Source organism: Strongyloides ratti (genome assembly GCF_001040885.1).
Source record: "Strongyloides ratti genome assembly S_ratti_ED321, chromosome : 2".
NCBI lineage: Eukaryota > Metazoa > Nematoda > Chromadorea > Rhabditida > Strongyloididae > Strongyloides > Strongyloides ratti.
The window spans coordinates 11,911,109-11,926,473 of NC_037308.1; the positions used below are offsets into that span (position 1 = coordinate 11,911,109).

The 15,365-nt window shown below is 18.8% G+C and overlaps 1 protein-coding gene across 1 annotated transcript; it reads left to right on the forward strand.

Annotated features, from left to right (window-relative positions):
• Positions 1 to 10,979: 10,979 nt before the first annotated feature.
• Positions 10,980 to 14,439, forward strand: SRAE_2000381500 (Pleckstrin homology domain and Pleckstrin homology-like domain-containing protein; the record flags this gene model as incomplete). Its single annotated transcript, XM_024655054.1, has 3 exons — positions 10,980 to 11,367; positions 11,420 to 12,212; positions 12,555 to 14,439. 3 exons carry the CDS (start codon positions 10,980 to 10,982, stop codon positions 14,437 to 14,439), a joined length of 3,066 nt encoding a protein of 1,021 aa, XP_024508364.1.
• Between the last annotated feature and the right edge of the window lie 926 nt (positions 14,440 to 15,365).

The window sequence follows — 15,365 nt, forward strand, 5'->3', positions numbered from 1 at the left end:
ATATGATATATCATCAATAACAATGGCATATTGTTACTATCATTTATGATATTAACCACAATACACATTATCACTTCTTAACCTACATCATTAAATATTCAATGATAATATTAAAGCTTATTATCATTTTAGTAGTAATAGTAATCAAAAATGTGAAAATTTTAATTTTATTTAAAATTATTATAATGCCATTTCATATCATATACTATTACTAATTAATGTTTATCTTAATTATATTAAAATAAAATTTTTTAATAAAATTGCATGATCAACAAAAATATGTATGATGATAACAAAATATTTTTACATTTTTTGTAATCAAATTTTTTTATATAATTTCACTCCTATATTTATATTATTACAAAATTTTTAAAAGTTTTTTTTTTTTATTTAATAAAAAAAAAAAATTTTATAATTTAAAATGTATAGTAGGGTCTCAAGAACATCATGTTTATTAACATTTTAAAATACTTTAATGAAATGTTATTAGTTAAATATAAAAATTCTAGTTCATATAAATCAAAAATTCTATCCATCAAAATTAGATGTCAATCCAAGAAACAGAACATGTAATTGTATTTGATTTAATTTTTAATTAGATTCCTGGATAAAATTTTCAAGGTTATATTCTTAAGTGCTAATAATTATTTTACATTTTATCATTAATTTTTTTGCTATTTTATTTTAAAAATAAAAATATGTTGCATAAATATTTAAAGAAATGATTTTAAAATATGTTTATGAAATAGTAATAATCACGTTACTTTTTGATAATAATATCTGTTTTTTTTTATACTTTTTTATTTTAATCTTATTTTTATAAGTATATCATAAGTACAATAATCTTATCATTTCCTTAGCACATCAGATTAGTTTAACAAAAAAAAAAGATGTCTTTGTTAGCTTTTTGTTGAAGTCTTTAACTTTTCTTATCATAATTGTTTTGTTTCTATTTTGTTTTAATAAAAATTATATTATATGAAAAATATAAGGTGATATTCATATTTGTAATGTTATTTTATTGCATCATATTACATGTTTTAATTTAAATAATCCTATATACCTAATAATGGAGAGATGGATGTTATTGAGTAGAAGTATGTAAAATATTTATTTGATGATATCATTTGATCACATTCATTCTCTTGATATTGTATTACTTTTTCTCCGCTCTTAACTTCCGGTACTTGTTTGGAAAAGTTTCCAAGAATCACATTGATATTTATTTTATAAAAATATGTACATTAAATTTTATAATATATATATACATATATATATAAAATATAATATAATAATTATGTGTCACGGCGCCAATAGTCATAAGAGTAAACTTTCTTTGATCAAAATAGATCATTATGAATTTGTATGTCAATACAATGAATCAAATAGATAGTGATAAGAAATTGTATATTATTTATTAATATCACTTTAGCAAAATAATACATTACCTTATGATATCTTATATAAAAATTTTTAAGGAATAATAGATAATAGATGGAGATGAAAGAGTAATTCAGGAAATAAAGATAAGACTCAATAATCTGAAACAAAAAAAAAAGATTATGATAAAAATGTTAAAAATAAGTTTGTAATTGTAATTTTTATAAATACAATATTACTTTTATATAAATATTATAATTTATTTTAAACATTAATTCTAATCCTATATGACAAAAATATGTTTAATTTAATAATAAATTAAAATTATTTTTATCAAAAAATTATATTTACTTTTTTTATGTTTAAAATTTTGCATAGAAAAAAAAAATTTTTAATTTATAAAATATTTTATATAGTATAAAATATAATTTTGCAACTAAATATTTCATCTTTATTATATATATTATTATATGTGTAATTCTTTTAGAGTTTCCCAATATTGTTTTTAAAAAAAAAATGAAGTATGAATATACTTGTAATAAGGAATGTATTAATGATATTTTGATAAGAATATTATTCTTATATTTTTTTACAAAAAGTAGCATTATAATTTATTATTTTGTTTACAAAAACTTTTAATATCTATACCTCTCGATCACATATTTTTATTACTTCCTATATAATAAACCAAAACAATGATCATTTCAACCTACTACTATTCACCTTCTTACACAAACCTTTTAATAATTTTTATCCTTGGAACATACCTTGAAAAATGAAAACTTTTGTCAACGATATATATATATATATTAATAAATGAATATTATATAAATGAAAAATAAAAAGGAAGTGTTGACTATTTAGAAGAAAATAATAATATAAAATTATCCACATTTTTTGGATAAACATAATTTAAAAGACAAAGTAATTAAATGATATGCCTTTTTCAAAAATATACTTTTTTTGCTCTTTTATAAAATCTTTAAACTTAAATTTATTATTTTTTTTTCAACTTTATTTTTCTATTTTAACTTTTATTAAATTCTCTTATGTACTATTTATATTCAATATTTTTCAGTATATTTTATCTTCAAAAAAATTTCCATAAAAATCCATTTTTATAAAATAGCTATTTCACAAAATTAATTATTTTTTTTTCTAATTAGTATTTTTATACTATATTCTAAAGTAAAATTTTTTACACATTTTAATGGTAAGAATAGTATTCCTTTTCAAAGAAATATTTATTATTTAATTTTTTTTAATTATTTTGTTTTTAATATTTTATTAAATTGAAATAAATATTTCATTTCTTCACTTTTCATGAAGGTGATAGAAAAAGAATAAGACAAGGGATATTATTTCTTATTTGAAAACAAACTTTTTATATATACTTTTATAACCATAAAATTAAAAAGAAAGTTTAACTGTCTTCTTCTAAGTTCTATTTATGAGTTATACTTTTATCACATTATTTGTAATTTGTAATTATCATAAATTTAAATGTAAATAACATATTATTATGTTCTTTTTATGCATTCATTAAATTATTGTCTTCTATATTAATGTTAAATTATATGATAGTGTTTTTGGAGAGTTTAGAACTTAGCTTTAACTATTAAATTATCAAAAAATATTTATAAAATCTTCTTTTTTTTTTAATATAATTATCAGTAATAATAATATATCTTTTTATATTATATTTTAAAAAATATATATATATATTTTAATTAATTTTTAATAAAAAAGATATTTTTAAAAGTTTATTGGATTCTTTTAAACTATACTATTTAAGTATTTATGATAATTTTATTTGAAGATTGATTAAGTTAATTGTTGATATTAATCAAATTGATAAGATTTTATTTATTATACCTATTAAAGTAACAAAAACAAAAATTTTTTTAAAAAGATAATAACTTATTAAATAAAATTAGTATTTAAAGAAATTTATTACACTTTATATTAAAATATTCATTATTTTCATGAAAATAATGAACATTATTTATAATAAAAATGTTGCATTTATAAATTATATTCCTTTATTATCTTTTTTTTTTTTTTCTCTCTCTATTCTCGTTATATATTTTTGATTATATTATTTTAAAAAGTTAATAAACAAGTGTATTAATTATTTTGTAATAATAAAATCTTTGCAATAATTGATTTATTATATATTGAATGACATTATTAAACTGTTTTGTTATACAAAAAGATATTTTATTAAAAATTTTTAATGTCATATGTTATGTTAATTTTGTTTAACTTTATTATACCTTTCTAAATCTTATATTATAGCTTGCACTTTATTTAAAAGATTATTTTCGTGAAAAAAAAAGGTAAGCTTGATATTGAAAAATACATACATATATATATTTATATTTATATTATAAAAACATACTCCTCAATATAACCTTTTGCCTTAACAAAATAATATTTTTTGACATTATTTTTGTTTCAAAACATATCTTTCTAAGATAAATATAGAAGTGGAGTTTTTTTTTTTCTTTTTATTTTTTTTTCTCTTTTAGTAAATAATGGATAACAGAAAAAGACTTGGAGTTTAATTAAAATAGATGCATTTATGTATTTAAAATACATAAAAATATTTTCTGTATTTGAAAAACGGAAGAGTAAGTCTTTTTGATAAAAGGCTTGATTATAAAACTATTGTTTATGATAAACAAAATTAAAATTTTATATAAAAGCTTTAAGTATCTTTGTTATAGATGTATATTTTTTTAATATTTTATATATATGTACATATATATAATTATAAATGTTGTTTATCAATTTTATCAAAGCAAAGTCTAATATTCATGTGTTAAAAGGGCAGTAGGATATGGTTATGAATAACATTGTTTGTTATGTCTTGTTTTTGCCTTTTTTTAATCATTTTTTGCCCTTTTATAAAACATTTCTTTATGCTTCTAACCATCAAGTCATTTATACATTTTCTCGAATAAAAACATATTTACCCCTAAGTAGCACAATTTAGAGTTAATTCTTTTTAACTATCATATCAAGCTCTAAAATTCAATCAAGCTTTTATATTAAAAAAAAATTTTTATATTTTATGTATTTATTTAATGACAGTTATGTCAATAATAACTTTAATAAAATACCTTTACGCAAGTTTCTCTCTTGATTACAACATTTTTTTTTTTTTTTTTTTGTAGTTAGTAAAATGAACAATAATACATTATATTTATATCTTCCCTCACATGATCCTATCTTTTTTAAAAATATTATAGTTGGTTCGCAACCTCAAACATCATAGATATTTAATATATTTTCTCAATAAATTTTTCATTTTTGTAGGAGGAAAAGAAAAAAAAAAAAAAATATATATATATATATACATATAAATATAAATATAACAATTTTATAAGTTTTTAAAATATTTATTTATTTTTATGGTAAATAATAACAATATCAGTCTCATTCACCTATCTATATACATTTATACATATTTTATGTATTATCAATTGATGAATGGTAACATTTGTTGTTATTTACCATTAAACAATATTTTAATTTGTAATCAAATATCTTATTTTAATATCAATAAATTTATTAAAATAATTTTAAAGATTATTTTTTTGATAAATGATAATGATTATTGAATTAAAATTTTTTTTTTAAAAAAAATTATTTCTTTCTTTCCTTTTTTTTTTGTTTTAAAAAAAAAATATAAATTTTGTAATGATATTTAAAAAAAAAATTATTATATTGGAAAATATTCAAAATTAAAATAAATATAAATGTATTTATTCATAATTTTATAACAACTTATCGTACAATGATATTATTCTTTGTTTACATTATTATTCATGAAAGAATATTTAGAACTAAATTTTGTCCTTTCAAAATAAGTATATTTTAAGATGATGAATTCCTAATTTAGTAATTTATATTTACCAACTTAGAAAAAAGATATATATCTTACTGTCTAGAATAGTTGAAAGAATCTTTAATATTAATGAGATTGGTTGTATACCTCCCATCATTGATTTTATAACTATTTTTATAACATTTTAACTTAATGTTGGATGATATTATAATATAATAAATATATATATTTATATATTAAAAAAGGCAGACAACAATGAACAAAACAAAACAATAAAAAAAAAAAAAAATAAGATCAAAGAGAGAGAGAGAGAGAGATAGTCTAGACGAGGTTATCAACTTTCAAAATATTTTAAAGATTCTATTATATTTATATGTACAATATTTCACACAAAAAAAAATGTCATTTAACATATATTTTTTTGTCTAGTATAATCATTAATTATTATATAACTATATTTTTTTGTTACATTTTTTTTTATTCATTTGCCTATTATAACATCAAAATAATATTAGATCTCCTAACAAAGAGTAAGATTAATATAAAAAAAATATTTTTTATCATAATATGTAACTTTTTTGTTCTATTAAATCCTATTTCTTCTTTATTATCTATTCTCTAAATGTTTTTACGATCCCTCTAAATAATATTATTTTTCTATTTAAAAAGGCTATCAAAACATATTGAAAAGTTTGACACCATAGACCAAAGTACATATATGTGTAAATATATTTATAGTTTACCACTTAAAAAAATATTAATTGCTCAATTTTCATATCATTGTCGCACACTTTTTATCTTAAAAAGCATATTATTTCTCACTATCATTAGCTATAATATTTTTTTTTTTTTTTATTTATTTATTTGTCTCATCACTTTTTTGTATAAAAATTTAAAAGGTCAAAAAATATATAATAAAAAATATAAAAAAAAAAAAATAAAAAAAAAAAATTATTATTATTATTATTTTTTTTTTTTTTAATAATTATTAAAATAATAATAATAAAAAAAAAGATATGACATATGTTAAAGAGGGCAATTTAAAAAAAAAAAAAATAAACAAATAATATATTATATAAATTTGCGCAAAATATGCATAAAAGAAATACTTTCCTCCTACGTCATTTTTTTTTTTTTTGTAAAAGGGGAACAAATTTTGCATGTAGTATAAAAGTGTATAAACACTTTTTAGCTACCATAAAAAAAAAGTGTTTTCTTGTTATAGTTAAAGAAAAACATTTTTTTTTTAATGATAAATCTTTTATTATTAACATTTACATTTAGATAATATGTATCTATAGGCCAATTTATCAAAAAACTTTATTATTCTCTTATCTACGTTTATTCTTGTTTACCACATTTTTTCTTATAAAACTCATCAATTTTTACAATACTTAAGCATGAGAAAAGTATTGTATTCTTACTTTAAATGTTTTTATCTTTATTTATTAGTAATATACATATATATATATATGTATACATATTATATATATATTAATATCAAATATTTAGTAATATTTTGAGATCTAACATGTGTTAATATTAATTATATTATATATAGCATTAATAATTTTTATATAACACTACATATTTTTAAAATAAAACATTTAATTATTGTAATATTAAATTATCAAATGAGTATTATTATATAATAATAAATATATTGTAAACAACCTCTTCTACCTGCCTAAGTAATTATTTACTTGGTATTCAATGAAAAGTTTTATTAATCTTTGCATCATATTTATATACTATTATACTCTATTATTATTATATTATTAAATACACATTGACATAATCTGAAGATCAACAATATATAAAGAAAATAAATAACAAAATTATTTTGATTTTAAAATAAAGAAAAATAGTTTATATTATAAATTTTTTTTATATCTTTTTTATAATATTTAATTGTTGTTTATTATTTAGTTATATGTTTCAATTTCTTCACCTATATATAATGGTCATCAAGAAATATTTTTATTTTCAAGTTTTTTTTTTATCTCATCTTAATATTACACCTATGTATTTATATAAACAAATTTTGATGTTTCATCAAATCCTATTCTAGTTGACATTAATTTTAATTACCAAATAAAATAATTTTTCTAAAAATAATCTCTTTTTTTTTTGTTTTGTAATGAAATTTATAATGTAATATAGATTAAAAACAAAATATTTATGAGAGAAAATAATTTGACATAAAACTTTATAATATATATATTGTAAATATATCTTTCTTTTCTATTATCTTCATCCTCTAATTTCTACTTTTTTTTATTTTTCTATTTTTTCTAAAGTATAAATTTTTGTTAATAAAATTATATATGGTTTATAAATCACCAGCGCACCTCCTACGTCAATGACCGTCATTTTTTTGGTCATATTTAATGTAAACAAACCTAATTTTAAGATTTGCTACATATTTTAAAAACTCAAAACATTCTTTTCAAGGACATACCTTTTTTCTTACCTTATATAATATATATGTTTATAAAATATACTTTTATGTAGGCATTCTCAAAATACTGTTTTTGATAAATTAAAAATAATTTTATTAAATTATTTATTTTGTTTATATTTAAAAGAAATAAATTATCTAAATATTATAAAAGAAAAATTATTTAAAAAAAAAACATACAAATTATTTATAATTTATTACACCTAATTATAATATGAAAATTAATTTTGTTTTATTATTTCTTTACACTTAAAAATATTATTTATTAATATAAAAACTTTTTTTATTATTATAATAAATATATATATATATATATTTCAATTCTTTGTCTAGTTAGGTATATATATATATATCAAAAATTCCTTTAATATATTTATATAAATATTTTCTATAACATTCACAGTAAGTTAATATACTAAAGTGATCACTAAAATTTTTAAACTATATATTTATTAACCAAATAGTTAAAATAGTTAATATGTGTATATTATAGTAAACAATGCAACTTAAATCTAAACTAAATAATCAACAATTTTTATCATTAATTTAATTGTTATATATTTAAATATTTTATTATTTTTCATGATAATAACAAAAGAAAAAAAAAACATTATTTATGTTTGAAAAAGGTCGATATGTAGTAGTACTATTATTTTTATATTTGAATTGTTATTTATTTTAGAAAATATTCTCGTATAAATTTATAAAAGAAAATCATATGTTATTTAGTAAACAAATATCATTCCTTCTGATCTTGTGATCTTACCCTCTTTAAAGAGGGTCCCCCCCTTTTTCTCTTTTTTAAAAGAATTTTTCTTTTCATTAATATTTTTACTAATCACTCAATTTTTATTTAACATTTTTAACCCTAATTACTAAAATATTTTATATATATTATTTTTTTATTATTAAATTAATTAAATATTATGGATATATATTTTAATAAATATTTGTTACATTTTAAAATTTATATGCTATATTATATCCATAATAGAATATCATAAATATAGAAAAATAATATATTTAATTATATAGAAGATATTAAAATAAGAAAAATATTAAAACTTTTATAGAAATATAATAGTATACTACATTTCAAAGCATGATTGATGATTATATTTATCATATCAACATTTATACAAATCAGGAAAAGTAGTAATGTTGAATGTAATAAAATCGTAAACACTTTTTAATCTATTTTCCTTTTTCCTAAATATCAAAAACTGTAACCAAATAATATATGTTTACTTTTTATTATGTTATTATAGGTATTTTATAGTTAAGTCAGATCAGTATTAAAATACTATTTTTAATATTATCAACCTTTATTTCAAAAAAAAAAAAAAAGAAATTTTTTTGATAAATTTGTTACAAAAGTTGATATATATTTTATTTTTATATATATTTTTCAAATATATATGTATATTTTTTTTTCTATTTTTAATAATTTATAAATAAAAACTAGTAATGATATTGTTAGTCATGCAATTAAAATATGAGGATCAAGATGTCTCAATTTATTAGTATTTCTCTAACTATATTCATTTTATTATTCTACATTATATTTTTACAATACAAGATAACATCCTTAATTTATCTCCCCCCCCCCCCTTGTAGAGAATCTTTTCTCCAATTGCCCTTTATAAATTGAGTATATGTCTTTATAATTTTTATTAATAAAAACTTATTAATAATAAATGTTGTCACCTAACTTCTTTCAAATTGGAATTCTTTTTAATAAAAAAAAATATATATTTAATATGTTTTTATTGTAAAATACAAAATTTTGTGCTAACCTGTGTCAGGAAATATGTATATATAATATCAAATAATCATGTCCTCTAAAATTTGTACTTTTTTTTAACATTAACTACTTCTCAACTCTTTTTTATTTCAATCTACAGGCATCCATCCCCTATTTATATAATTCTTACTCTAAATTTTTGCACTTCAAACGTAAACAATTTTTATCACTATTTATATATATATATGTCATATTATTTTTGTTATATATCATTATGATGTTATTTCTTGATTTTTGAAGTTTTTTTTTTATAGGAAATTTTTATATTTGTATAAAAAAAATTCTTTTAATTAAAATTACAAGTTATTTTAATGTATCTAATTAATAGACTTAAAAAAAATCTATTTTCCCACGTGATTAATTTTATTTTGAATTATTTTTCATTTAATTACCCATCAACATCCCTACAATATTACGTCACTGAAGAAATATATTTACATATGAAGTTATTATAGAAATAAAAAAATATATTATCATTTATTGAAAAAAAATTGTGGAATTTTTAAGTATATATTTTAAATAAAAACAATTTTTTAATAACTAAAAAAAATAAACTTTTTTTTTCAATATTTATAATAATATTTTATTACTTAATTACATATATCAAATGACTGAATGATAAGAATAATGATTTTTTTTCTACCTTAAATATTAAAATAATTTAAGTAATAAATAATAATAATAAATAGAATTTGGAAGTTAACATTACTATAACATAGTTTGATCACATTCCAATCTTCAAATAAAAAATGAAATAATTTAAATTTCATAAACTAGTACCAATTGTCAAAACAAATCTTTTTCTCTTCTTTTCTCAAAATATTTCTACTAATATCACAATTTTTTAATGTACTTATACTTTTTCGTTATTGTTTTCAATTATCACAAAATACATACTCATACATACGCATATAAATACACTCTTCTTAACATGTACTTTTAGAAAGGAAATTTACTGCCCTTTAACTGATATAAATATGCATTATTATTTAAAATAACAAATTTTTTTAATATTTTTTATATTTACTGATTTTATATTATATTATATTGATAATTGATGTTTATACAAATGAATATTATTAAAAAAATTTTCTACTTTTCTTCTTGTTAATTTTATAAATATTTATTGTTCTCCTTTTTTACATATTCAAAATGAAGTGATTTTATTTTTTTTTTATTAGTTTTTTTTTTTCCTTATACATTATTATTTAATTCGCTCTATTAAAATATCACCTTCTTTTTTTTTAATAAAAAAAAATATACCTAATTAATATTATCTATTTTAGAGTTTAATTAAAATTTCAAAAAAAAATTTTATATTTATTATTAAATATACTTATTATTATAATACTTTTATATTAATTATATTTGAATGTTCCTAAAACAAAAAAATAATTAATGAAAAATATTTCAAAATTTACAAAAAAAAAAGTATAAATATTATATTATAATAAGAAAAAGAAAAAGAAAAAAGATAAATAATGCCTGAAGAAGAAGCAACGTGTTCCTCTTTAAGGAAAAAATCAACAGTTACTATTACAGGATATTGTAATTTTAAATGTTTTATGAAAAAAATTGTAACATATGTTGAATTGAGTAATGAAGCTTTAGAGGTATATGAAAGTGAAAAAATGTATAAAAAAAAGAAAATACCAAAGATAATTATTGTATTGTCACATGTTTTTAATGTTTCTGATCATTGGGATCCAAAATTGAAACGATGTATTAATATTACCACTCCTGATGATGTATTTTTATTAAAATTCAAGGATGATGAGATGGATAGTTGGTTGAATGAGTTAAAAGAAGCAATTGTCGCAGCAAGAGCCTGTGAATTTCAAAGACCATTTTTCATAGAACAGTTTTTTGGTATATTTATACATTTAATTTTTAATTTATTTAATTTATTTTTTTTTTACAGAAGCTGTATGGGAAGGCGTGATAGTTGGAAATCCAAAAGTTAAAAAAAAAATGACAAAATACGACAAAGTTCCAAACATATGTGCAAAAAGTACAGAATTAAATAACCGTGTAATACGGTTATGTTACTATCCTCATTCTGTTATTGTTTGTAATCGTGGTATCACAATACAGACGAATGATTTACCAGAATCTGAATTTCCTCCATTTCCAAAGTCCCAATTTATTGAAATTGAAAAAATATATTTATCTAATTATGGAAGTCAAGAAAATTATGTAATTTTACGAATGGGAAGAAGTAGTACATATGGATGTTGTGAAATATGGATTAAAATGGAAAATAATTTAGTTGCTGAGAATGCTCATAATAAATTGTCATCAATTATTGAAAGGCAAAAAGAAAAAAGAAATTTTATATTTCATGGGCAACCAAATTCGGAAATGGAGAAGAGTTATCAAATGTTAACGAAAAATGAAAATTATGCTCCTGATGAGGAAGCAGAACATCGTGCACGATTTAATAGTTTTGATGGTAATGCTGAGATGTATTCAGCTTATCAAAAATTAGTAAAAAATAAGATGCGTGAAGAAGAACAAAATAAATGTGATATTTTACCAAATTCTATTCCTTCTGTTGTTGGAAATGATGAACCAAAGAGGAATGATGAAAATATGAAACAAGGAAATAAATCACCTGATAATGTTGAAAGAAAATCATCAGGATTAAAAATATTTAATCCTTTATCTTTAATAAAAGATCGAACATTTTCAATGAAAGGAAAAAATTATAATAAGTAAGTTCTTTGTTAAAACAAACATATTTACTTTTATTCCAATTATCTTTTATTTATTTCTACTATACAAACTAACTTAATGAGTATAATATTTTATTAACTTGACTTATATTTGTCTCAAAAACTTTCATCTTTCCTGCTTTTATATTATTAAAAAAAATAAAATTATGTTAGTTTAAGAAAGTATGAGGTAAAAGATAAAGAAGATTACAATAACTTACTTCCTTGTTATATTATAAAATATAACATTATTATTATTCTTTTGAATTATATAAACAAAACAAGTAGTTTATTTATTTAAGAGTATAAAATATTATTATATATAAATTTATTTATTTGTAGAGATAAATCAATTGATGAAATACAAAATGATAATGAAAATAAAAAAAAATATCCTTCAAATGATGATTATCAATTTCCACAACCATTTAATACATGGCAAATGCAAATATCACAAATATCAAAAAATAATATAAAATTATTTGAAGATACTGAAACAGAAGATAGTGGTGGAACATTAAAATTTGTGGAACAGGAAGAAATTTTATCTAATAAAAGTGGTGAAACAATAAATCCTGATTCAATAGATTTTACCACAAATAATAGTGATATTTATTGTAAAGATGATTATATTGATATGCATACTACTATCAATAATGAAATGATTGAAGAAGAGGAAGAAGAAGAGGAAAGATTAGAGGAATGTATTTATGATGAAAATTTATCACCAGGTGAATGTTATAATGGTATTCATACAGATTCTTCAATGTCATGTCAAAGTTCAATATGTAGTGTTCTTGGAGTTGATGATGAAGAAATTTTATCACATTCATCATCTATTTCAAGTAAACGACATGCAGATTTTTTAAATTCAACAAATGAAGATTTAAGAAATTCTCTTGGAAGATGTATACATTATGATGATGAGGGAGAGTATACACCAATGGATTCTAATCCATCATACAATTCACCAACACATCTATCAGTTCCTAATTCATATGATCATCATGATGATCAAAGAAATTTGAATTATGATTCAAGTGATAGTTGTTACTCATCTATACAAGCAACTAATAGTGGTCGAAGTCACGGTACCCGAACAGATTCTTTTTCAACAAATATACATTCAAGAACAAGTACTATGTCAAGTTCAGCAAGTAGTTATGCTACCAAACATATATATCATTCAACATTAAATGGTAGAAAAAATACAATTCATGGAACTAGTGGTTTTACAACAAAAAGTAATCAAGTTAATGCTATTCTTGAAAGTGATATATCTATTAAAGATAATCAAGATATTGAAATTATTTCTGATCCTAGAAAAAGAGCTTTTTCATTAGGATCTAAAAATTTATTAGCATCAAAATGGGGTAACAAAATTAGTCAAATTGGAAGGGAAAATATATCAACAATTACTTCACAAAATTCACAAAAAAATTTATCTAATGGTGGTTTTGAATGTTTTTCAGGTAAAACATTACTTCCTATTAAAAATTCTCAAAGTTCTGGTGATGTACAAAGTAATATTAAAATAAATTCTTCAACAAATTCTTTAAAATCAAATCGATCTGGTAGTATAAATTCAACTACAAGTTCAGTTTCCTCAAAAACAACTGAAATAATGGAACAAAAAGATAATGAATATTTTATGGAAATGGATTTTAGTGGTTTTCTAGCAAGTGGATTTATTGGTGGTTTAACTGATAGTCACTCATCATTTAATTCAAATCCATTGTCATGTGTTATGAGAGATAGAAAAGCTTCAAATGGTAGTAAAAGTTCAACAAATACAAGTTTAGATGGAAAAGTAAAGTCAAGAAAGACAAGTTCAGTTAAACCAACACCATTTAATGGTTCATCAAAATCTATAAATAAAACAAAAAAACATGACTTTGATAATTTAACAGCTGCTATGAGTGAAGTTAAATGTTTCATTGATTCACCAATACCAATTAATAGTAATAATACTATTCCTAAAAAATCATCTTCAAATGAAAAAAAAGAAAAAAAAAGTCATGGTAAAGTATCAACAACCTCTTTATCATCTTCAATTACTGAGAATAGAGAAAGAACAGGTAGTCAATCTAAAAGTAATAATACTAAAAAACAATCTTCTAAACGTTCTTCGTCACCTACTGTTTTTGATAATCCAAATGAATCAGCACTTCAAAATATTATGAAATCTCAAGGAGACTATATTTTATGTGCTCCAGCTGCTAACTAAATTAAAAACAATATAATTATTTAAGAAAAAAAAAAACCTTTAATTATTTTAATATTCTATATTATTTTCTTTTCATTCCACCTCCATTCCCTTATCAAAGTGAGAAGACATTAATACAAAAACAAAGATATATTAATAAATAAGTAGGAGGTTAATGATGTGATGAGCTTAAATACTAATATACATGTTTAATAATAATGGCATACAAACATACACACTTTCAGGATCTTTAAACTTAGGTATCACAAATAAGATATTTAAAAAAAAATCCCTCCCTATATTTTTTTTTTTATATATATAATTTTTTTTCATCATTGTTATATTGATAACAACAAAAATGTATAGCATTATTTTACGGGTTTCTTTATATGAAAAAGATCTTTATAATATATATTATAGATTTATATATTTTTATATATTTTTATATTTCATAATATTTCTACTTTTTTTTTTACTTTTAATTTACATCATCAAATATTATTTTTTTTTTATCCATCATTATTATAATTAAATAAAATGTATATATTTATAAAAAAAAAAATTATAAAAATGATGTGATTATTTATTGGTATTAGTTCATTATTTTTCCTTCTCAAAATTTAATAATTTTAATGTATATTTTTATTATAACATATTGATAACCTCTCTTAATTATATCGCTTTATATTGCTCAATGATTCGTTAATAAATGTTGTGTTTACCTCATTAAAAAAAATTGTATATTTTATTTATGGTTATTATTATTTCTTAAAAATATGAAGAAAAATATATTTGTATGGTGAAAAATTATATATATATATAATAAAAAATAAATTGTATTTTTTTAATAAAAGAAAAAAAATCAAATTTTTTTTTATATATATTTCTTCTTTCTTTTATTTGTATAAAGTTTTTTATTTTTTATTTTTTTGATTTGAATATATATA